Here is a 23,404-nt window from a genome sequence, read left to right as displayed (position 1 = left end):
AGGGGAAAAATAATAAAAGACTGTTGCTAAGGCTGTTTGGCCTAAACTTAAATGAGTAGATGAAGGGGTAGTGAAAAGGAGTGTATTCGTCCGAATTTTCATTGTTACAGTAGTACATTTTCATGATTACTATGTATAATATTTCTCAGTAAATTTTAATGTGATATTGTGCCAATTAAAATTATATAAATAATACAAGTAAGACTTGCATTTGCCTTAACAGATATAGCAGTACGTGATTATTTGTTTTCAAACACACCTTCCCTGTTTTTAAACTTATAAAGGAATGGGTCTCGGCCTATCTGTTTGGTTGAATATAAATGTGAATTCATAGAGTTTCAAAATCAACAGTAAGCCCTATTTTTGTGTGTGTGTAAATAATCTAATCTTTAGATAGATGCTAAAATTAAAATCATTTTTCTTAATAAGAAGAAAAAAGTGCAACTTAAGCACGCCTGAATGTAAAAAGGTGTACCCGACTTACTCGTTCACGATAAGAATTTACCGATTTCGGTATTTTTGCAAAACTGTTTACGAGGGCAAATAAATAAATGAACGCTATGAAATCAACATTTAAATTTATGTGGATTTTTCCAAAAGAATTTATGAGTATGCACCATCAGGATTCAAAAATATTTCAACCTGTCCTTATTAGATGTTATTTCATTATAATTCTTTAAACTTACAAGTCGAAGATGCTAGCTTTTGTGAATTGTATTAATAAGTATATAATATTAAGATGACAACCAAAAAAACTTCATACAAGGTCATCTTTATTCTCAAGTAGAAAGTTTATACAAATAGTTTATGCCGTAGCCACAACCGGATTTGTATCCCTTGTATCGGATTCTTCTTTCATTCTTTCCAAAAATGATTAATCTAAGGTTAATATTTTTTTTAAATTCAAACAGTGTTAGCCACCGAGCTTGTTCATTTCTTACTATATAGAGATGAAGTTTTTTTTTTTAGAAAATTAATGTTCTTTATTCTAATATATTGGCTTTATCTGCCTTTTACAAATAAGACAATAACATTAATTGAAAAAGGAGACGTGGAATGGTTTTCACTGAGAGGACTTTCAAACAAAGTCCAAATGAAATAGATTTGACCAACTATTGGTTACTATACACTCCACAATGAACAAAACCCATACCGTATCAAAATTGCCTGATTTATGACAAAATCATAAACAAATATGTCAGACAGCAACTTACGACAGCCGCTATATTACATGTTCCTGACCAGGGACAGACACATATATATTGAGGCGGGGTTAAACATGTTTTTGAGCACTCAAACCTCCCTTAACATGGTGCCGTGGTGTAGCAATACAACATTTTTTTTGCAGAGAATGATAATTCATTTATATTTCATTTTATCTGAAAGTTGAAAGAGAATTTATTCAGTTGTTAACCATTCGTTTGATGTGTTTGAACTTTTGATTTTGCCATTTGATTGGGGACTTTCCTTTTTGAATTTTCCTCGGAGTTCAGATTTTTTGTGATTTTACTTTTCACTTAATGGTTCTAAATATTCAATGCTGAAAAATTCTCCTGCCCTTACCTCCTTCCTTCCCTCCACCCACAACCCATCCCCGAAATGTTCATCACTTTTATGCAAATGCTGACTAATGTTGTATGGTTAAAACATTTGCTTGAGGCAATCTAAAGTTTGAGAACAGAAACAGCTTTAGCTTTTTTTCATTTATAAAAGGGCATAACTCAAGAACGGTAACATTGACGCTACCCAATTTATAACTTGATCTGTGTTTTGTGGTGATAAGCATTTCGTGTAAGTTTAAAACATTTGGTTAAGGCATACTAAAGTTAGAGAACGGAAACCAATTATTGGGACTTTCTGGACGGGCGGGAGAGACGGGTCGGACGGACATGGGTAACATTTAACGCTACGTCAAGGGCATAACAACAGGTCAGAAAAACAGTGGCATGCATTTCCGAAAGTTACAACATTTGCCAGCTTTTGTATATGCCGTATTCATATTGTATACATCAGGTATGTAAAAGATGTGATAGGACTGTGTTCAAGCCTTATATAGTGTATACATCTTAAATGGTGTCAAGCGAATTGTATTTTTATCAAATGCATAATTAGATATTTGAACCTAATACTTTATTTTCTTTAAAAAGACGGCAAATAAATATTTTGAAATTAGCAAGTTGCCATACAGTTGAAAACAAGTTGCCATACAGTAAATTTGTTAACATGAGCAAGTTGCCGTACCCTAGACTTTATTTTTTATGGTCTATATTCTTTAAAAACCATCATTTTGACAACAAATTTCAGTAAATATGATGCCACACTATGATAATCTAAAAAAGTGTCTGGAAAAATAATGAAAAACAGTTGAATATCTTGCCAATGGGGCGACAGAGGACGATCGACCTCGAAATTTTCAGGTACTAAGTGGCAAGTTCTTGAGTATAACACAAAATCTTGTCTTAATTTTGTACTTATCGGCCTAATAATTTAAAGAATTATATATCAGAAAATCATTTCTTAAGCGGTACCCTCGTCAAATCAGTAGAAATGCTTTAAATTGAATGAATTCTTACCTTGTTTACTTTTTTTTCCATTTCTCTCCGCTTCGTTAGTACCCAATTTCCGGTGGCGATGATACACAGTGTGGTTATCAAAGTCTTTAAGGATATAATCATACTGATTCATAAAAGAATAAGTGTTTGCCGATGACTTCGTATCCAAGCGTGTAAAATTCTCTATTCCATGACAAATTAAAGAATTTTCAATTTTCAACCATAAAAAGACGGGAGAATTACAAAAGTTGATTTTTAGGCAAAAATATCATTTTATTTCCCTGTCTTTGGAGATTATAAAAATATCGACGCCAAAATAAGAAAATAACGAATACTATTTGTTATTGAAGCAAACAGATGTCAGGGATTCGCAAAACAATGCCTTCTCTGTATACATTAAACGGGCTATACTTCGCTATTTATGGTAGCAAATTTTAAATCAAAAGTGACGGATGTTTAAAATATCTTATTTTCATAAAATTTACATCATAACACAGTTTAAACTTTTAATAAACTTTATTTAACGGCGCGAAGAAGAAATTCAAAAGTTAATATAAAGTAATACGGGTATAAAAACTATTTGCCCATACAAATCTATAGTAAAATTAATCGCTGTCTGTGGACAATTACTAGCGCATGCGCATTAAAGACCGAACGAATTCTTGTACATGTTTCCAAATTGTTAATTAATTTAACGGGCATAACTCTTTAAAAAATTGAGTGGCACTGATTTTAGAATTAACCTAGCTATCCGAGACATTGCTGATATAATTAAGCCTTTGAGATAAAAAAGAATTCATTACAAATGATCTGGCAAGCCTGAGTCAGTGTGCACACGAGAGCACTTACAGTTTGATTCAATCTTATTAAAATAAGTGATGTGAACTTATTTTAATAAGATTGAGTTTGATTTTCCATATTATTCATAAATACAAGGGGCAAAACTCTTTTAAAAATAATTGATCCGCACTGATGATTTTCAACTAGTCACAGACATTGCTGATTTAAATCTATGCTATAACATGTAATTATATACAAGTTTCATAAAAATATGGCAAGAAACTGAAAGTGCAACTTACGAAAACATCACATGCGACGTCCACAAAATGTCATCTTTCAAAAATGAGCATTTAAAATATTTCACAACACAAAATAAACAACAATATTTTCATTTCAAAATGACCCTTATACCGCCTAATATTATATAGACGGGAAGCTAAATACAAAGAAGTCACAGACAAACGTCTCTTACAAAATGCATATAATATAAATTAAAATTGTGGAGAAATAAAACATAGCCTGGCATCCTGGCCAAACGTTCTCTTCGCTAATCAGTGAACCAGGGATCTTAGGTTTATCAAATATAAAACAAAACTTCGTGACAACAGTCGAAAGCGGAATCTGCCGAGATTTACCGAATGAATTTATCACATGATCTTATTTCATTCGGAATCTTCATTACGTTTCATCAGACTTATCCTTCCCCTCAGAATACCGAAAAACGTGAAGAACCCGTATGAGAACGTCATAAACAAGAAAAGTCTCTCCGCATTAATTAGGGAAATATCAATCAAATACTGCGATAAAAGCACTTTTTTGTGAAAAAAATTAACATATAACAATGTCAACACCTGCTAGAAGACGATTAATGAGAGATTTTAAAAGGTATTATAGCCCTATTCTCCTTTAAAACGAACTGAGTAGTTCAAAACAGTTATCAAACATGGCTTCCGTTTTTGTTTATATATTTTTTTACAAGGTTCTTACTGTTCATTTTCAGATTACAAGAAGATCCACCTGCTGGTGTTAGTGGAGCTCCAACAGACAATAACATAATGTTGTGGAATGCGGTTATATTTGGGTAAGCTTTGTGCGGAAACATTGTCAGTCTATGATTAAGCAGGTCAATCCCTATTCCTTGAATTCAGAGTTCTCAGCAATTTCAGCTCAACAACGTTAAACTCTATTAAGGAAAATTTGAATGAGTTACACACCATGAACAGGTGCCTTTTACATGGAAAGGATCAACTGAACTTGGCGACCACAATACTTGTATACTAGTATTGTCAATAATACTCGTATATAATTAATGTACAAGTATTGTATACGAGTATTGTCATAGTATTGTTTATATAAAATATAAATACATTGAAAGAGAGTATAATTATTACTGCCTTTATTCAAAAGTAATGTTATCACTGGTAATGATTTGAAAAATATGTGTAATTTATTGTGTATTAATTCTGGGACTATTATACTGTTAGTATAGTTTTTGTTGGTAACAAGACATTTCGGCACCCAGACAAATCGGCACCCAGTTCCGAAGACATTTCGGCATCCGTTTTGGACATTTCGGGACCAAGACAATTCGGCACCTCATTTTTTTTTCTATATATATATATTTTTATCGCTATTTTAAAAAATTTCCTATGATCTTGCTGACTGATCATTTTCTTTCTCAGTGGAGTCGAGTGATTTGAAAAATTATCGCTAGAAACTAAGGGCCCACGTTGCCCGTTGTCAATAAAATTAACAACGTCGTCATAGGTAAAACAGCAATAAACAGATTATCATTGGTCAGCCCAACTTGATTGCTTTTCTCACTTTCGCCGTACCGGCTCAAGCGAGAAAATCATTCTCGTTGAGATAACCAACGATAATCTATAAATATTAAGAAAAATAAAAGAATTGTTCCAGAAATATTAAAATCCGTAAATAAAATATGGATTACAAAATTTGAAAAAATAATTGTCTTTTTTTAATTAAATCCTAAACGATGGTGTTTGAATAAACATCATTAAATTTTAATTAAATCCTAATTGATTGTTAAATATGATGGTGTTTGAATAAACATCATTTAATTGAATCATGATTAATTGTAGTTATGCATTAATCAGTATTTTATGTAAGTTTATAATGAAATTTGATAATTTCTCAATGGAGGTCAAAAGTGTTTAGACTGTGGGACCAGTATTGTAGCAACAGCATCTCCACCTCCAGACTGCTAAAGGAATGTGCCAGTGTGTACGGAACACCACCAAAGAGACTTTGTTAAAACTTATAGTGCTGCCTGTATATATGTTATATGTTATATTTACAGAATTAAAATGTTTCATTACTATCATGTGTTCACCTTTGATGCAAATCTTGTGCTGTTAACGTGTCTATAAACTGTTATGAATATAATTATAATAAATAAAAAAAATATTATAAATATGCTACATGTGTTTTATTGATTTAGAATACTATCGGAATAGAACTATGCATTACATTAAAACTAGTACATGAATGGTGAAATCTATGAAATCAATTTTCATGCATATGGAAAAAGAATACACACAAATAAGACAGCTACCCAAATGACTAAGATGCAATACACTCTTCACAAATAAACAACAAAAAGAATAAACCACTTCATAAGATACTTCATCGAAGATACCATATACAATATGTCATAAATAGTGCAGGAATCAAATTGGTTATTTGTAAAAACAGTCGAAAATTATTGCTATATTAACACTAAACTTGCAAATTGAGGTCATGCCCACATATCTATATCACTCCCAGTAAATTTAGATTTTTGGTTCATTATATTTTGATCAAGAAATTAATAATTGATTTTATGTTTATGAGGTGCCGATTTGTCTATGTTAGGTGCCGATTTTTCTAGGTGCCGATTTGTCTGGGTGCCAAAGTGTCTTTCTCGGGTGCCGATTGGTCTGGGTGCCGAATTGTCTAGAATTCGTTTTTGTTATCATGAATGAATAAAAGTATAAAGCAACATAGTCTCAATTTTTATATCTGCCTAAATGCATCAGAACAAAAAAAAAAAAAACAAGTTGTTAATCAGACACATCAATGAATAATAACAAACCCTAAATAGGATTGTCATAGTATTGTTTATTAAATTTTTGATTTTTAAAATTTTTTGTACAATACTTGTTCATTAATTATATACAAGTATTGTTGACAATACTAGTATACAAGTATTGTGGTCGCCAAGTTCAGTTGATCCCATGGAAAGCATTGTTCCAAAAGAATAAAACATGCACATGTCAACATTGGAAACTAAACATATTTTCCTTCTAGATTATTAATCTAGAATCGAAAAGAATTTTGATATTTCCTTACCTTTTACCATATTGTAGTAACAAATCTATTCTGTATTTGTATGAATACGTTATTGATACCAATGCTGGATTCCATTTAAAAAACTTCCATATTGACAGTGCTTGAGTTTCAATGAAAAGGGTATTATATATACATCATGTACATGATTATTATATATCATCATGATCTTATTGTTTTATAAACATCATTACATGTATACAATATGATATCAGAGCTCCAGATAAGCTGCGTATTTGCGTGATCACGCAATAAAAATAATTAAAAACCCAATGCAATTGCCCATTGCAGGGTTCAATAACCCAATTAATTCAAAGGAAAACCCAATTATATGCCAAAAACATGGGTTCTTAACCAGGGCTTCCAAAACGGTCATATATTCCGGACTTGACCGAAACTTTCATAAAAAGACCGGCTGCTCTCATCCTCAAACGGTCAAATAGAATTGGTGTGCCACATTTTGTTATTCAAGGCATTTTCATGAAACGGTCATTTCAATTTTTACCAACTATCGATCGATAAAAATGTCCGTTTGGGGCTTTGGGCATGTCCGTTTGGGCATTTTAGTTTATAATTGTGGCAATCTATTTCACAAAGATATTTCGGTCATAATTGGGTTTAATAAAACAGAAGCAGCATATTTCAGATACTTTGAAGTGTCTCAGTTAGTCTAATCCTCTGGGTACATAAATGTACGGCTTGGTCTTTAGCTTGTGTACATCAATAAAAAGTAGAAAAAACACGTTTTCTTTTATTTAAATAACAACAAGCTGTCAAACAATTATCCCTTCAATAAGTTATATTGAAGCCATAAATCATTCACTGATTACAGGTTTGTTACCTTTGATGAGGTGTCCTTAGCTTATCTTTATCAATAGAATTAATGATGCATAACAATGTACATAAAGGTAATCCGGTAAACGAGGTCAAACGTGTAAGCGTGTATGGAACAACATCCTATTTAATTACGCTTTATAGATATTATTTTAAATGAGCATTCAGTTTTAAAAGTATCCTGATATTTAAAAGTTATTCTTCAAATAAGGATATTTATAAATGAATAAGTATGATATATATTATTTTATTTAACACTGTAAATTGTGTTAAATACTGGGGTACTCTCAAGGGGAAAATTTACTAAAATATATAGGAAAAACCAATGGACAAATTTCAGTCAATAAATGATTTAACTAAGTTAAATGGTGCCGTGATCACTTCTAAATTATATCAAGAGAACAATGCCTGCTCCGAATTTATTCAGACAATTTCCGATGTTATAGAGAAAGAGGTGATGTCCGACGTAAAGTTAAGTCCCGCCGTGGGAATTATGATCGACTAAGGTGTAGTCTAGGTATTGACGCTTTAGATCAACTTATGAGGATAAGCTTAGTAGGTGTAGATGTTAAAGACTTTGACCCTGTTCCTGCTATCCGCAAATGGCAATCCGTTCGTAACCGCCATGTTTATCAGAACAATGCATTTAGCAAGCTCATGAATGTAAAATCTTTAATTAGACTAAATGAACTCTAATCTTGTGCTGTGATCTGTGCTTCTTTTCAATGTGCTCATTGTAATATTTATTGCGTGTGTTTGTCAGCATTGTGCTCTTCTGACATTTTATTGTTGTTATATGCTTACATAAAATATCATGTTGTTATTCATTAAATTATTTATCAACTGAGTATGTTTTTATTTATTCCTTATTTTCTAAATCAGGTTGGGAAATTGTACAAAGAAAAATGTTATCACTGTTCAGTAGATTTTACACGGTTTAAAACAATATCCTTCATCGGGCCTCCTCAATGTTATCTATAAATACCGCATCAGTTGTAAAAGTCACGTGGTCAGGTAATCAATACACAAAAAGAAAAGTATCACGTGTATTGATGATCAAGTTGTACTGCAATTAAAGCCAACATCAACAGTTTCAAATAAGATGGCCTTAATTTACAAAGTGTTAAGTACTCACAGAGAGAAGATAGATTATATAAACAGAAACAAAAACATGAGAACAGTCAGGTACTGAAGCTGATTGATGCAATGATGGTTACTGTATTACGATACACAGAAAAATGACACAATACCGAGGATAATATTTTATTTATTTTTAGAATGAAGAAAACAAAACAGTTATAAATAATTTTATTGCATATAACACTACTAATTATTTAGACACATATATCAATTTATGCATCCTCTCAGTTACATTTAAGTATCCAGCTGATCATTGACCGTCAAAAATATTTCTTTGAAAAATGTCCGGCTGTCGTCAGGAAATTTTGGAAGCCCTGTTCTTAACGCTTTTATTTGCTATCATTTGCGTTATTTACCCTTACTTGATTACAGTCGTCGCGTAAATCTATTTTTATAATATTTATAATTGGAAATGTCCTTTCGTTCTAAAAATAGAGCCCTGCATCAAGTAGCTGTAATGGGTCCCTGTTGGAATTTTCCGTTGCTCAAAAGGTACACTTGTTTATGAAAACATTTCGATCTTCTCGGCGTTTATCAAATTAGCGTGTGACATGCTGTCATATTTTTTCGAACTGCTCGGGCATTATCATAACATACAATGAATTAAAACGAAAGTAAATGTCCGGTAAAAATATTGAATAGAAGCATGTTTTCGGCTTCTTTTTGATAGCTGAGGGAAAGTTATGATGATAACAAGACTAGCTAGTGATTTTAGGAAGCGGCAATTGAACGCACAGGTGTGTTTGCCTACCATAACGAGAACATTGCTAGAGCGATAAACACGGGGTTCCGTCAAAAAAAGAAATCAGTTGGAAAAAGTGAAAGGCCAAATCAATTATGACATGATATGTAGTTTGAAAGCATCGGAAACCACAAGTTCTGATAAGGGACAACTTAACCCAGATTTATGTAAATTGAATTAAACGAAAACAGTATATATATTATTTTTTTCATTTTAGTTGATGAGTGAATACACATATCCATTTTTTTGCGTCAATGCAGCTTGACACTTTCTTTGTTTTTGGTCTAATTGTTCTAGATGCTTAAGATAGTTGTCTTATTGGCAAGTGCAGTATAACATTGTCATTTATTTACTTGATGTTGCAGAATTATTTGTAAATTTAAGTTGAATGTGGTCTCCGTCATTATAAACCACCCAATAAACCTCAAGGTTTTGGGGGTATATCTTAAATCTGGAAACTACTTTTTAATAAAGTAGATCTGGCAAATAGGTGAAAGGACTGGCAAAACTTTCTTACAGCACCTAAATTTCACATATATGACACAAAAATCTAAACACTTAGCCACACCTACCCCAACTATAACATGTATAATTAAACTGTAGGCTGATCATATGGGATCTAGAAAGGCAATTAGTTCCTGTCCAACTAGTGACACCAGCTGCAGTTTACATAAGTTTTGAGAAAATACAAAACTGACAGAACGTTTAAAACGGTACACAAATTAAATGTACAATTGCTCGTCAGTGAATAAACTAAATAAAACAGCTAGCACATATTCTACAAAGAAAGAAACACATTTAAGATGGAAACACATCTGGGGTTGATATAATGTGATTATAACGTGCCTAAATATTCAATATTGTGTTGATGAAAAAACCCAATACATTAAGGAGCTTGGTGGTGAAAAACCCAATTTGATATTTGCTTGAGGGGTGAATTGGAATTGATAATGCAATTAAAAAACTTTATCACCCAATTACATAAAAAAAATGGTGGGTAAAAACCTCAATTTGTGAATTCTTATCTGGAGCTCTGTGATATATATATATATATATATATATATATATATACATGTTTATTTATATTGTATTGTATATTGTTTTACAAGTAATCAGTCTTCATGATAAACTTTGGAATCTACAGGCCTGAAGTTGAGTTTTACATAAATTTTAGTTAGATTCTATTGGCATAAGCAATGTACAATACCCTGCAATTAACTATAAGTCCAAATATAAGAAACAAAAGGTCCCATCATTACTACCGTTGTCTGTTTTTCTGGCAAAGATTGTAATTAAAATATTTGCAAGAACTAGTGTGGTAAATAAATCATTTTTCTCTGTTTCAATGTTTACATCTGCCTCCAGATATCGTTACATCGAAGTCTCTTGAGATATTCAAGTCTCAAGTGACCAAAACTTCTAACTAAATCGATCAACAATTTGTTTTTAACCAGTTTTTTAATCATGCGCAACTTGCAAGAATATTCATCATGTTGAATGTGGGCAGTATTTGGAAGAAGAAGACATATTTTATTTTTTAAAAATATAAAGAGTTACATGTATGACAATATTTGTATTAGGATTCTGATGAACCTTTGAAAAAATCAACAAATGCAAGGTTCTCACTAAGGATTTTTGAAGGGGAGTCAAGGGACTCAACTTTTTTGGCCATGGCAAGTCCAACAGTGAGAAGGTACAATTTTATTGCTATATAATTTATTATTCCAGTCTTCATGACATAAAAGAGCAAGAAAATGGCATCAAATTTAGATTATTTTTAAAACTTTTGTTATAAAATGATGATATAAGTGTTCAATTGATACAGCATTTTACAATTTTGATGCATCTTTGGACTCACCAGTTTTGAAAATAATGAAACTGGTGAGTCCTAACAGATTTGCATGAGTCCAGGACTCATGGACTAGCCTTTGTGAGAACTGAAATGATATGATCCTGTCCCTGTTTTTTAACTTTTGTTGTATCCAATATAATATTCACCAGGCATTGCCTTTTGAAAAGGCATCATCTATTTAGGTATAAAATGTCTTTACAGGAAGTTGCAGTATTTTGTTTACAATGTCTTATTTTATTGCTTGCTTCATTAACTTTATTTTTTATTTTTTTCTGTTTTAGTCCACATGACACACCTTTTGAAGATGGTACATTTAAATTAACAGTAGAATTCACTGAAGAATATCCAAATAAACCTCCTACAGTACGATTTGTATCTAAAATGTTTCACCCTAATGGTAAGTGTGTATTTAATACAAACATACTTTGAATGATTTAGAGCTTGACATATTCTTAGGTCTAAATGCACAAACATACTCTAGAGCAGACATATTCATAAGTCTTAATGCACAAACATACTCTATAGCAGACATATTCATAGGTCTTAATGCACAAACATACTCTAGAGCAGACATATTCTTAGGTCTTAATGCACAAACATACTGTAGAGCAGACATATTCTTAGGTCTTAATGCACAAACATAATTTAGAGCAGACATATTCTTAGGTCTTAATGCACAAACATACTCTAGAGCAGACATATTCTTAGGTCTTAATGCACAAACATACTCTATAGCAGACATATTCATAGGTCTTAATGCACAAACATACTCTAGAGCAGACATATTCTTAGGTCTTAATGCACAAACATACTGTAAGAGCAGACATATTCATAGGTCTTAATGCACAAACATAATCTAGAGCAGACATATTCTTAGGTCTTAATGCACAAACATACTCTAGAGCAGACATATTCTTAGGTCTTAATGAACAAACATACTCTAGAGCAGACATATTCATATTCTTAGGTCTTAATGCACAAACATACTCTAGAGCAGACATATTCTTAGGTCTTAATGCACAAACATACTGTTAGAGCAGACATATTCATGGTCTTAATGCACAAACATACTTTAGAGCAGACATATTCTTAGGTCTTAATGCACAAACATACTCTAGAGCAGACATATTCTTAGGTCTTAATGCACAAATATACTCTAGAGCAGACATATTCTTAGGTCTTAATGCACAAACATCCCCAGGATGATATATACATGTAGAGCTTGACACATTCTTAGGTCCTAATGCTAAAACATCCTCAGGATGATATACATGTAGAGCTTGACACATTCTTAGGTCCTAATGCTAAAACATCCTCAGGATGATATAGAGCTTGACTTATTCTTAGGTCCTAATGCTAAAACATCCCAGGATGATATACATGTAGAGCTTGACACATTCTTAGGTCCTAATGCTAAAACATCCTCAGGATGATATAGAGCTTGACTTATTCTTAGGTCCTAATGCTAAAACATCCCAGGATGATATACATGTAGAGCTTGACACATTCTTAGGTCCTAATGCTAAAACATCCTCAGGATGATATAGAGCTTGACTTATTCTTAGGTCCTAATGCTAAAACATCCTCAGGATGATATATACATGTAGAGCTTGACACATTCTTAGGTCCTAACGCTAAAACATCCTCAGGATGATATACATGTAGAGCTTGACACATTCTTACATGTAGGTCCTAATGCTAAAGCATCCTCAGGATGATATAGAGCTTGACTTATTCTTAGGTCCTAATGCACAAACATCCTCAGGATGATATACATGTAGAGCTTGACATATTCTTAGGTCCTAAAGCTAAAACATCCTCAGGATGATATAGAGCTTGACATATTCTTAGGTCCTAATGCTAAAACATCCTCAGGATGATATAGAGCTTGACTTATTCTTAGATCCTAATGCTAAAACATCCTCAGGATGATATAGAGCTTGACATATTTTTAGGTCTCAGTGCACAAACATATTCTAAATGATTAAGAGTAGACACATTCTTACGTTTGAATGCACAAACATCCTCAGGATGATAAGCTTGACATACATTCTTAGGTCTCAATGTACAAACATCCATAGGATGATTTAGAGCTTGACTTATTGCTAGCATGGCTCATGCTAGCAGGCGACTGGGGCGAAAAAGTAGCTTTTCCGTCCGTCACTTCGCTTTGCCCAACCGTCAAAATCATGCTTCAGTGATTCCCTATATAATCAACCAAATTTTTCCCACAAAAGGGGGGGCCTGTCCCTGGATCCGTCTATGGCCCTGGTGGTCACAATAGTCGCTTTCGTCATCTGCAATTTCCACTTCTTACCAAGTTAATGAAACAGCACATTTTTCATTTAAAAGTGAAGAAATTCAAAGACATAAACGATTTATTTCTTTAGAAAAGATGTGAAAGTATTGACTTTACAGATTTGTCATATGTTATTTAAAAGAAACAACTTTTATGAAGTATTTTCTTTCATTTCCTGTACTTGTTACTCGAGGTCGTATATCAAAACATTCTGATTTTTGGCAAAATAAGTTTGTTACTTCATTAGAAAGTGATAAAAATTGCCTTTAGTTAATATTTGAAATTTGCATTAAAAGCGTCATATTTCTTTTCGAATCGCTTGTCAAACTTTTTTGTTTATTTTCGTAAATTTTCTTCGTCGGCCATTGAAATATTTGTACGAACCACGGATCAGAGGTGGGATTCATCGGAAGCCGACCAGCTATGACCGAAATCCGTAATCTTACTATAATAAATACAGACGCCTGAATTGAACAACTGACAAAAGAATTATGACCCCAAAAGTGAAAATTACGCATTCCACACGCATTAATAGACTTTTGGTTAAATCTCCTTGCTAAATGTATATATTTCCATGTAAATGCATTGTTTCAATTTATTGATTAAAGTTGCTTTACTTTGTTAAATTTATATATCTTTTTATTGAGAAACAGTGAATTTCATTAAGATGATAAACAGAATAGCTTTTTAATTGCAATTTAATTAGTATATGATTCTTTTTTTTCCTTTTTGATATAAAAAAGTTCTTTTAAGTGCTAGATATTTAGTAGGAACTAAGCTAGATTCTGACAAGAGGATTAATATAATTATGCAACTATAAATGACTATTAAAAACATAAACTGAAACAACTATTACTTTAATTGACTCAGATATGAATTGAACACAGATATAAAAAAAAGGACACATATGGCCCTTTATATTATAGTAATAAAAACCAAACATCGTAGCTATGCGAACGAGCACTTCTCTTTCAAATCTCACCACTTCTCCCTACCAGTTTCAAAAAAAGAGGTCACTTCTCCCTATGATTTTGAAGTAGTGTGAGCCCTGTCTTAGGTCTTAATGCACAAACATACTCAGTTTGATTATGAGCTAAGTATAATCTCGAGTCCCAATGTACATTCAGACACATCTGTCTTTGTGTTTTATACAAAATTCAACGATTACCATCAATCCACAACACTTTATGTTGAAGGAATGTATTTATTTATTGATATTTTATGTATTTGTTTGAATTGTTTGTTGATCATGTACTTATAATATACAATGTATACTAACATTGTACTGCATTGTTTTGTTTCAGTTTATGCTGATGGTAGTATATGTTTAGATATTTTACAAAATAGATGGAGTCCTACATATGATGCATCAGCCATTTTAACCTCTATACAGGTAAGGTTATACATATATATAACACTAGCAATATTTACCTTTATACAAATAAGGTTATACGTATGTATAACACTAACCATATTTACCTCTATAGAGGTAAGGTTATACATATATATAACACTAGCCATATTTACATCTATACAGGTAAGGTAAGTTTATACATATATATAACACAAGCCATATTCTATACAGGTATAAACCATCAGCCATGATAACCTCTTTACAGGTATTAACCATCAGCCATATTTACCTCTATACGGGTATTAACCATCAGCCATATTAACCTCTATACAGGTATTAACCATCAGCCATATTTACCTCTATACAGGTATTAACCATCAGCCATATTTACCTTTATACAGGTATTAACCATTAGCCATATTTACCTCCATACAGGTATTAACCATTAGCCATATTTACCTCTATACAGGTATTAACCATTAGCCATATTTACCTCCATACAGGTATTAACCATCAGTCATATTTACCTCCATACAGGTATTAACCATCAGCCATATTTACCTCCATACAGGTATTAACCATCAGCCATATTTACCTCTATATAGGTATTAACCATTAGCCATATTTACCTCCATACAGGTATTAACCATCAGCCATATTTACCTCTATACAGGTATTAACCATCAGCCATATTTACCTCCATACAGGTATTAACCATCAGCCATATTTACCTCTATACAGGTATTAACCATCAGCCATATTTACCTCCATACAGGTATTAACCATCAGCCATATTTACCTCTATACAGGTATTAACCATCAGCCATATTTACCTCTATACAGGTATTAACCATCAGCCATGTTAACCTCTATACAGGTATTAACAATCAGCCATATTTACCTCTATACAGGTATTAACCATATTTACCTCTATACAGGTATTAACCATATTTACCTCTATACAGGTAAGGTTATACGGATAATAAGTATCAGCCATGGTATCATTTGTACGATATTACATGACATAACCCATTTTATTGAAAACTAAATAAACAAAAAACAAATTTAAAGTTACTGAAGTCGAGGATATTTGTTACAGTCAGGCAATTTTAACAGATATTCAAATATGTATGTGTATAACAATGAAATTACCAAAAATTAACATGATCATATAATTTAGTGAATGTGGAAATGTTTCTTCACAATATTAGTAAATTATAACGAATTGAGTGATTATTGTCTTAAGTTTGTTACTTCCCTTACTATAGGTGCAAGATGGTAAAATTATACATATGCCTGACTTTTAATCTAGTTGAATGTTATAGACATTACTTTAGGTCATCCACATCATCCATTTCTGTCATCCTAGCACATTATTGTTTGTTTCTGATTTTAGTCTTTACTTCACGATCCAAATCCAAATAGCCCAGCAAATAATGAAGCTGCTCAGTTATATAGAGAAAATCGTCGAGAATATGAGAAAAAAGTAGCATCAATAGTGCAACAAAGCTGGCAAGATGATTCGGACGATGAGGAGGACACAACTAAAGAATTGTCATAGCAACAGCTTTTATAATTAGACATGCGATATTTTTTGTTACAGTTAAAAATCTCTCCATTGATAATGTACACATATCTTTTCCTTTTAAGGGGTTGTCTCAGAACTTTTTCCTTTTTTGGTGTAGTTAATGTTAAACTACACATAGATGTTATAACTAATATTATTTTAGATTGTAAATCAGTATTTGAACAAATATTGAGCTGTTAATTCTGAAAATAAAGTCATGTCATTTGAACTTGTTTCCTTTTTACTGTTGAGGTAAAGAATTTGAATTTCATTAAAAAATGTTATGAGACAGCCCCTTACAGTCATTTCTGATAGGGCAACATATGTTTGTTAATGTTAACTTTGATGAAATAGTACCATTTAGATGTGTTCCTGTCATTTATCTTGTTAAGTAGAGTGTGAGGTATGGTATTGTTTCAGTAAGCACAACACAAAAAAAAACTAAACATATGCCTGACACACGGATAATTTATCATATACATGTGTAGGTAAATATCTCATCAGGTTTTTAATCAGCTGTAAAACCAGCCAATCAAGGAATTTTATTTTATTTTCACTTGTGTATTATCACATATTTTACAAAAATAAACTTATGATTGAGAACAATCTTAATCAAAGCATTTTTATGATCAGATATCTGAAATGAGAAAGTTTTAGGATTTTTTCTGTGATAATTATTTATGTAGTATGACTTAAACATTTCAGAGATCTTGATCATGTTGGTAAGGGAATAAGCTTCTCTGGTTTTTTCTCTCGCCTGCAATGATAGTCTTAGAAGTGAGACTTGGGTGTGCTGTTACCAAAGTCAGGGCTTCAACATATTTTAAGTTTGTAATAGGTCACACAGACAAGACAAATCTCTGTGTTAACAGTTCATTTATACAATAGTAGTTTCCTGGTTAAAAACAATATCAATGGACGTTTTCGTATAGTCATAAAATACTGTAAATTGTGAAATTGGGTATAATTTCAGTCATTGCTTGATGAACCAAATCCAAATAGTCCTGCAAATAATGTGGCAGCTCAGCTATACAAAGACAATAAAAGAGAGTATGAGAAACGAGTTAAAGTTATCGTAGAAGAAAGTTGGATATTTCATGGGTCTATTGATGACGATTGACAAACATGGTTAGGTCTACATACATCATAATTATACCGATTTTTTATTGTATGAAATTTTAAAAGCACTTCTAACTGAGTTAGTTGATATAAAGTATTTTTTTAGACAAAGATTTCTTCCTGATTCTGAATATATGCTTTTAATTTTAATTGGAAAAGTTTATAAAATGATGTAGTATAAGATTGTTAAGAAATCACTTAGTACAGTCAGTAGACAGTTTTCAATCCAGCAATTCTGAAAAGTGGCAAACATTTGAGCTCACAATATATTTGGAAGTTGAATTAAGGTGGTGGGAGACGGATTTGATTTTTACTATATATTTACCTACATTTGGTACCTAAAAAGGTTATGTGTTGTAACTGGTTTTATGGTAGTGTGGATTAAAGGGAGACATATGGTATATGTCAGTGAGACAGAAATCCATGACACTTGTCACAAATGTTTGTAATGTAGATTCTAAAAGTTAATGAAAAGGAACATTTGACTCTTATTCCTTAAAATACAAAGTTCATCATGATTTGATAGATTCTTTATATGGCTGAAAGTCTCATTCACAGAGGCGGATTTAGGTTTTGTGGGGAAAATTTGGCTGGAGCGGGCCCCCCTTATGAAAATTTCTGGATCCACCACTGATTCAGATAGGCCATTGACCTTGGTGCCTAATTAGAAGTAGAATATAAAACAGGTAGACAAATGTCTATATGTATTAAGTATTATATCAGAAGTGCTGTAATTTATAATGATAGGAAATTGTATGTGTACAAGTGCATATTGTCTGCATAAGACTTGTTTGTTTTGTTATATATCTTCAACTTCTCTGCAGTAGTCTGTTATCCCTAGTCTATGGTAACAATTGTTTTATAGTATATCCATGGCAATTTGTCATCATTCTTTATAAGTCAGAGTAATAGCTCCATAATGTGTATTTAATAAAATAACAATACAATTCATATATCATTAATTTGAAGTAGAATATTAATTCAAAGTCATCTTTGAGTAACTGACCGTTCCATTAATCCATTAGTTCTGTACTGATAGAAGATTCTTGATAGTGACCGTTATATCTGTACACATTATTATCATTTGACTATTTATACAACCAGTACAACTATGTAAAACTTGTTAAAGTTGTTTAGTAACGTTTTCATGAGGGTCTGAGTAAAGTTTACAGAATAGAGAATAATGGGTCTAAAATATTAAAAAATAGAGACAGACCAAAAAAATAAAGAATAGACAAAAATGACCTAAAGATTGTAGAATATAGAAATAAAGCCCCTTTTGAATACATAGACACTGAAGAGAAATTGATGATGTTGTTTATTACTTAGTGGACCCACCTTTGTGGACACACAAGTAATAAATGGAGTTTACCCAGGATACAAATTCTTGTTTTTTTCTTGTGCAGATTTCAGAATAATTATTGTATTATTATTATTGTTTTGTAATTACCAGGGATACTATTCAGAGTAAATATAATATTTATGAATAAGAAATTTTTTTTAGGCAGATATTAATATCATTCATGGTATTTTTAAACATGTGGAAGGTCATTTTAAGGGAGTCTCGAGGTTAAAATACCCTCACAATGAATATATCTGTGAGAACATATATCCTTACTGTATGTTGATAATAGAAATAAATTGAAATGACAGAAGTCAAATCTTCTAGCCTAAATTTAAAGTAATATTTTTTGCTTGAATCATTTTAACTAAAATTAAAATCACACGAAGGATTAATGTTAACATGTCTTTGGCTACTTACATGAAAATGTATAATTTATGTTTTTCCCTTTAATAGGGTATTATGTATCCCTGAGTAAAATGCTTTGGTTGTTTTTGTTATTGTATAATGTTGCCTGTATCATAAAGAATCATGGTGTACTAATTATGAATTTTTCATGAAATGGGTACATCAGGATTCTTTAAGTATTTCATTCTGCATTTTATTGGTCACATTTCATCACTTAAAGACTCCTGTGTTATTATATAACTGAACGACTTTTGTGTTATTATATAACTTTTTATTGTTAATTTTATCAGTTATGTATACAACTACTTTCACATCTATTCCTGACGGTTACATATTTTAATAACTGTCTATTTACATATTTAAGACAAAAATGTAAATGTAATAATTCTAATGCAACTGAAAAAAATTCTTTTATGTCATACATTTTAAACACATTTACATGATGTCTGTACTTGCACACACAATTTTAGTTCATCAATCAAGGAATTGATGATCTAATATTTGTGACATTATCCAATGAAAATAACCATTACAAATAGTGTTACATTAGATGAATATGAAGCAGTCTGTCAGACGATTATTATATTGATGTTATATTCTGGGTTATAGTAATTATGTAATGAACTAATGCACTCGAGTGAACTACTTTGTATTATCTCTGTATAACATTCATGATCTGTTTATAACTATCATGATTTATTGAGTTTTGTTTCATTTTTGTAGTGATCATTGATAATGTCTTAAAATGAGACATTAAAATTGAAAAAAAAGTTAGTCTTATTATCTTAATATTATCTCTGAAGGTCCTTGTGAGCTATTGCTAGTTTTATCTCTGACATCTTCTACACATAGCTTGCAGGATGGGGCTATATTGCTATCACCTTGTCAGTTTGATCGTTTAACCAAAATATTTTTTTTCACACTCTTCACAGAATGACTTCATATTTGATGAAATATTGTATGGGTAGTGATGAGTTGTAAGGTATGAACAATGTTCAGATCTGTCAGATAACAACTATATGTTGAAAGGACTTCAAATTATCAAATCTGATATAAAAGTGACCTCAATTAAGCTAAAACCTGTCTAGGAGGTCACCCTCCTTTTGTCATGCTGTAAGTATTGTCCATTTTGAATCTTAATTCAAAGGTCAACTCTCTTTTTATGCCCCCGCCGTAGCGGAGGGGGCATTAAGTTTTACCCTTGTCCGTCTGTATGTCCCAAAGTTGGTTTCCGTTCTCCAACTTTAGCTTGCCTCAACCAAATGTTATGAAGCTTACACACAATGCTTATTACCACAAAACACAGATCAAGTTTGAATTTTGGTGGCGTCACTTTAACCTTTCTAGAGTTATGCCCCTTTACAAATGGAAAAATTGCTGAGTTGGTTCGACTTTTTCTCCAATACTGCAGAACAGAATGACTTCATATTTCAGCAGATGAAGGGTAAGGAGTTGTAACGTGTGTGTGCTTCATTGGATCTATCAGACTTCTTGTTTTCAGGTATTTTGAACTACGGGTGGGGTATGCTTAGCACAACATGTTCCTGTATGTTCTTAATCGCAGTGAGGCTTTCAATGCCAAGCAAAAGCTAACTGAAAGTTAAAACAACCCTGGCAACTCTTGAGGTGAATTCCTTGCTAGATGTCAATAAACATCTGTTCATTGAAGACTGATTCAGTTGAGGGGTAATATGAACTAATTAATCTATAATGGACAAAGAAATCTTATAAATAAGTACACATAAAGATAAGTTACTATAAATAGGCCATAACAGAAAAAAAAATATGACAACAAACATCACCAAAGACTTCTCACGGGACAAAACACAATTTTTTGGTGGAACATTTTATGATAGAAAAGAAAGGATATTTAGTATCCATCCATGACACAAAATCAGTATATGCACAGCAAAAAAAACAAAGCAAGGAAACAACATCTCAAAAGTCACAGTGAGGCCTTCAACACAAGAGCAAAAAACTCGCACCACACTGCAAGTTTTAAGACGGCCCCTAGCACTGGTTTGAGCGGAATTGTTAGTTCACTGCATAGTCTAGATACTGACAAAACACAAAGTATGAGAACAGTAAGTCTATTGCTATTGGTCATCCTTGAGGTCAGAGTTAAGCCTCCAACATAGGTTGAAAACTCGCATCTTTCTGACAAAACCCAAAGTATGAGGACAGTAAGTCTTTTGCTATTGGTCGTCCTTAAGGTCAGAGTTAAGCCTCCAACATGGGTTGAAAACACATCTTGCTGACAAAACCCAAAGTATACGAACAGGGACTTTTGCTGTTCATCCTCCAGCACAGTTTGAAAACTTGCATCCTTCTTTGCAAGGCCACACACACTGGTTTGAGCTACATGCTGATCCCATTACATCTGTGCATTGATGAACATGTCTTTGGTAAAGGAATTTTCTCCCCTGTACAGTGAGTGTGGTAAAATTTCAAACTCTGCAAACAGGTCTAAAAATTGCTTACAACCTACAAATCAACATTATCTACAAACCAAATATAAAATCATTCCCTTTCATAGAAGCCTAGAAATCAACATTATCTACAAACCAAATATAAAATCATTCCCTTTCATAGAAGCCTAGAAATCAACATTATCTACAAACCAAATATAAAATCATTCCCTTTCATAGAAGCCTAGAAAACTTTGACCAACAAGGTCTTTGAAACTGATATGACTGAACTGGAAGGAGTCGATATTACTGAATTTATCAAATATCAAACTAGATACCATTGAGATGGGAGCCATCTCTGTGGGCCCGCTGTGAATAATGTGTGGTAAAAAATTTGAATCTTTATCATTGGACATGGGGTTGTCAACTGAAACCAAAGTTTATGACCTTTACCTTTGACCTAGGAAGTTGTACATAAATTATGACACACCCTCTTGTGTTGGTTTATATACATGTCAAGTATAAACTTTGAAATCATAACAGTTCTCAAGATATAGAGCAGACACGATCTTTACCATAGGACATGGGGTTGTCAACTAAAACCAAAGTTTTTGACCTTGACCTTTTGACCTAGGAATTTGTACATACATTATGACACACCCTCTGGTGTTGGTTTATATACATGTCAAGTATAAACTTTGAAATCATAACGGTTCACTAGATATAGAGCAGACACAATTTGTTACGGATGGACGGACAGACTGATCTGATCATCACTGTAGCGCGTCCACCATTCCGCAGGGCCCTAATTATATAGTGACGAATGATACAGAAAGTGGGTCACTAGTTTGTTGCTTTTGTGAGTAGGAAGAGTGTTTATACAACTATATCCTATAAATGTCTACATTTTGTGTAATATCAGTATATATTATTAAAAGATGACTGTAAAGCAGCAGCATATACAAACAAGGTCAGATAAACCCTGCCAGACATGTACACCTTGTTATCATTCTGAGAAACAAATATAGTTGACCTATTGTTTATAGTATCTGAGATACAGACTTAACCAGAAAAACTTAACATTGACCAATGAACAATGATAATGAGACTGATTTCAGATGAAACCTGCCAGACTGACATTCCTTACACCAAATATAGTTGACCTACTTCTTATAGTATCTTAAAAATGGACCTAATCATGTAACTTTAACCTTGGTCACTGATCCATGAAATGAGGTCAGGTTAGGTGAACCCTGTCTGAAGGAAATTTAGACCTAGCAAGGAACTGTGAAAATGAGATCAAGAACAATTGACATATATGACAGACAGAAACTGATAATAGGTATGAAACATCCATGTATTGTACTCTCTGAAATATAAAGCTTTATACAAATAGTCTACACTGCCTGATAGTAATCCCTACGTATACATTTTGCGACTTCTATCGCATTTGAGACATAAACCAATCCAAACCTTTCAAATTTTAAATGAAGTTTAAAGTACAAAATTATGTCAATACTTTTGTTTTCCATACGATCATACATGTCATATCTTTTCAAACTGATTTTTTTAATGTTTGTTCTTATGTTGCATGTGTTGTGAATTTCCACTTTCGAATGTCAAGGGAGGGTTGACCCCTTACAATAACATCCAAGCTTG

The 23,404-nt window shown here is 32.4% G+C and overlaps 1 protein-coding gene and 2 long non-coding RNA genes across 5 annotated transcripts; 2 read left to right on the top strand and 1 right to left on the bottom strand.

Annotated features, from left to right (window-relative positions):
- The first annotated feature begins 4,035 nt into the window (after positions 1 to 4,035).
- LOC127726193 (ubiquitin-conjugating enzyme E2-17 kDa) lies at positions 4,036 to 19,674 on the top strand. The gene is made up of 5 exons (XM_052233477.1): positions 4,036 to 4,217; positions 4,333 to 4,413; positions 11,530 to 11,645; positions 14,852 to 14,940; positions 16,298 to 19,674. The coding sequence occupies exons 1-5, from the start codon at positions 4,174 to 4,176 to the stop codon at positions 16,460 to 16,462; spliced, it is 495 nt and encodes a 164-aa protein (XP_052089437.1). The 5' UTR covers positions 4,036 to 4,173; the 3' UTR covers positions 16,463 to 19,674.
- Positions 15,000 to 16,288, top strand: LOC127726195 (uncharacterized). Of its 2 annotated transcripts, none has more exons than XR_007993368.1 (4): positions 15,000 to 15,132; positions 15,235 to 15,268; positions 15,507 to 15,574; positions 15,867 to 16,288. It is a non-coding gene; the product is annotated as an uncharacterized LOC127726195 (long non-coding RNA). The 2 variants fall into 2 exon arrangements; XR_007993369.1 differs by lacking the exon at positions 15,000 to 15,132 and adding an exon at positions 15,177 to 15,200.
- LOC127726196 (uncharacterized) lies at positions 15,122 to 15,418 on the bottom strand. Of its 2 annotated transcripts, none has more exons than XR_007993370.1 (3): positions 15,361 to 15,418; positions 15,225 to 15,292; positions 15,122 to 15,156 (listed from the first exon to the last, which is right to left on the bottom strand). It is a non-coding gene; the product is annotated as an uncharacterized LOC127726196 (long non-coding RNA). The 2 variants fall into 2 exon arrangements; XR_007993371.1 differs by lacking the exon at positions 15,122 to 15,156 and adding an exon at positions 15,162 to 15,190.
- Positions 19,675 to 23,404: the final 3,730 nt, after the last annotated feature.

Source organism: Mytilus californianus, unplaced genomic scaffold, assembly GCF_021869535.1.
Source record: "Mytilus californianus isolate M0D057914Y unplaced genomic scaffold, xbMytCali1.0.p SCAF_17, whole genome shotgun sequence".
NCBI lineage: Eukaryota > Metazoa > Mollusca > Bivalvia > Mytilida > Mytilidae > Mytilus > Mytilus californianus.
This window is presented reverse-complemented; position numbering and strand designations above follow the sequence as displayed.

Excerpts from the sequence above, each read along its gene's own strand:
- LOC127726193 (XM_052233477.1), top strand. The coding sequence starts at position 4,174 with ATGTCAACACCTGCTAGAAGACGATTAATGAGAGATTTTAAAAG. Across the intron at positions 4,218-4,332 it reads TTAATGAGAGATTTTAAAAG|ATTACAAGAAGATCCACCTG; the intron begins GTATTATAGCCC and ends GTTCATTTTCAG. Across the intron at positions 4,414-11,529 it reads TGGAATGCGGTTATATTTGG|TCCACATGACACACCTTTTG; the intron begins GTAAGCTTTGTG and ends TTTCTGTTTTAG.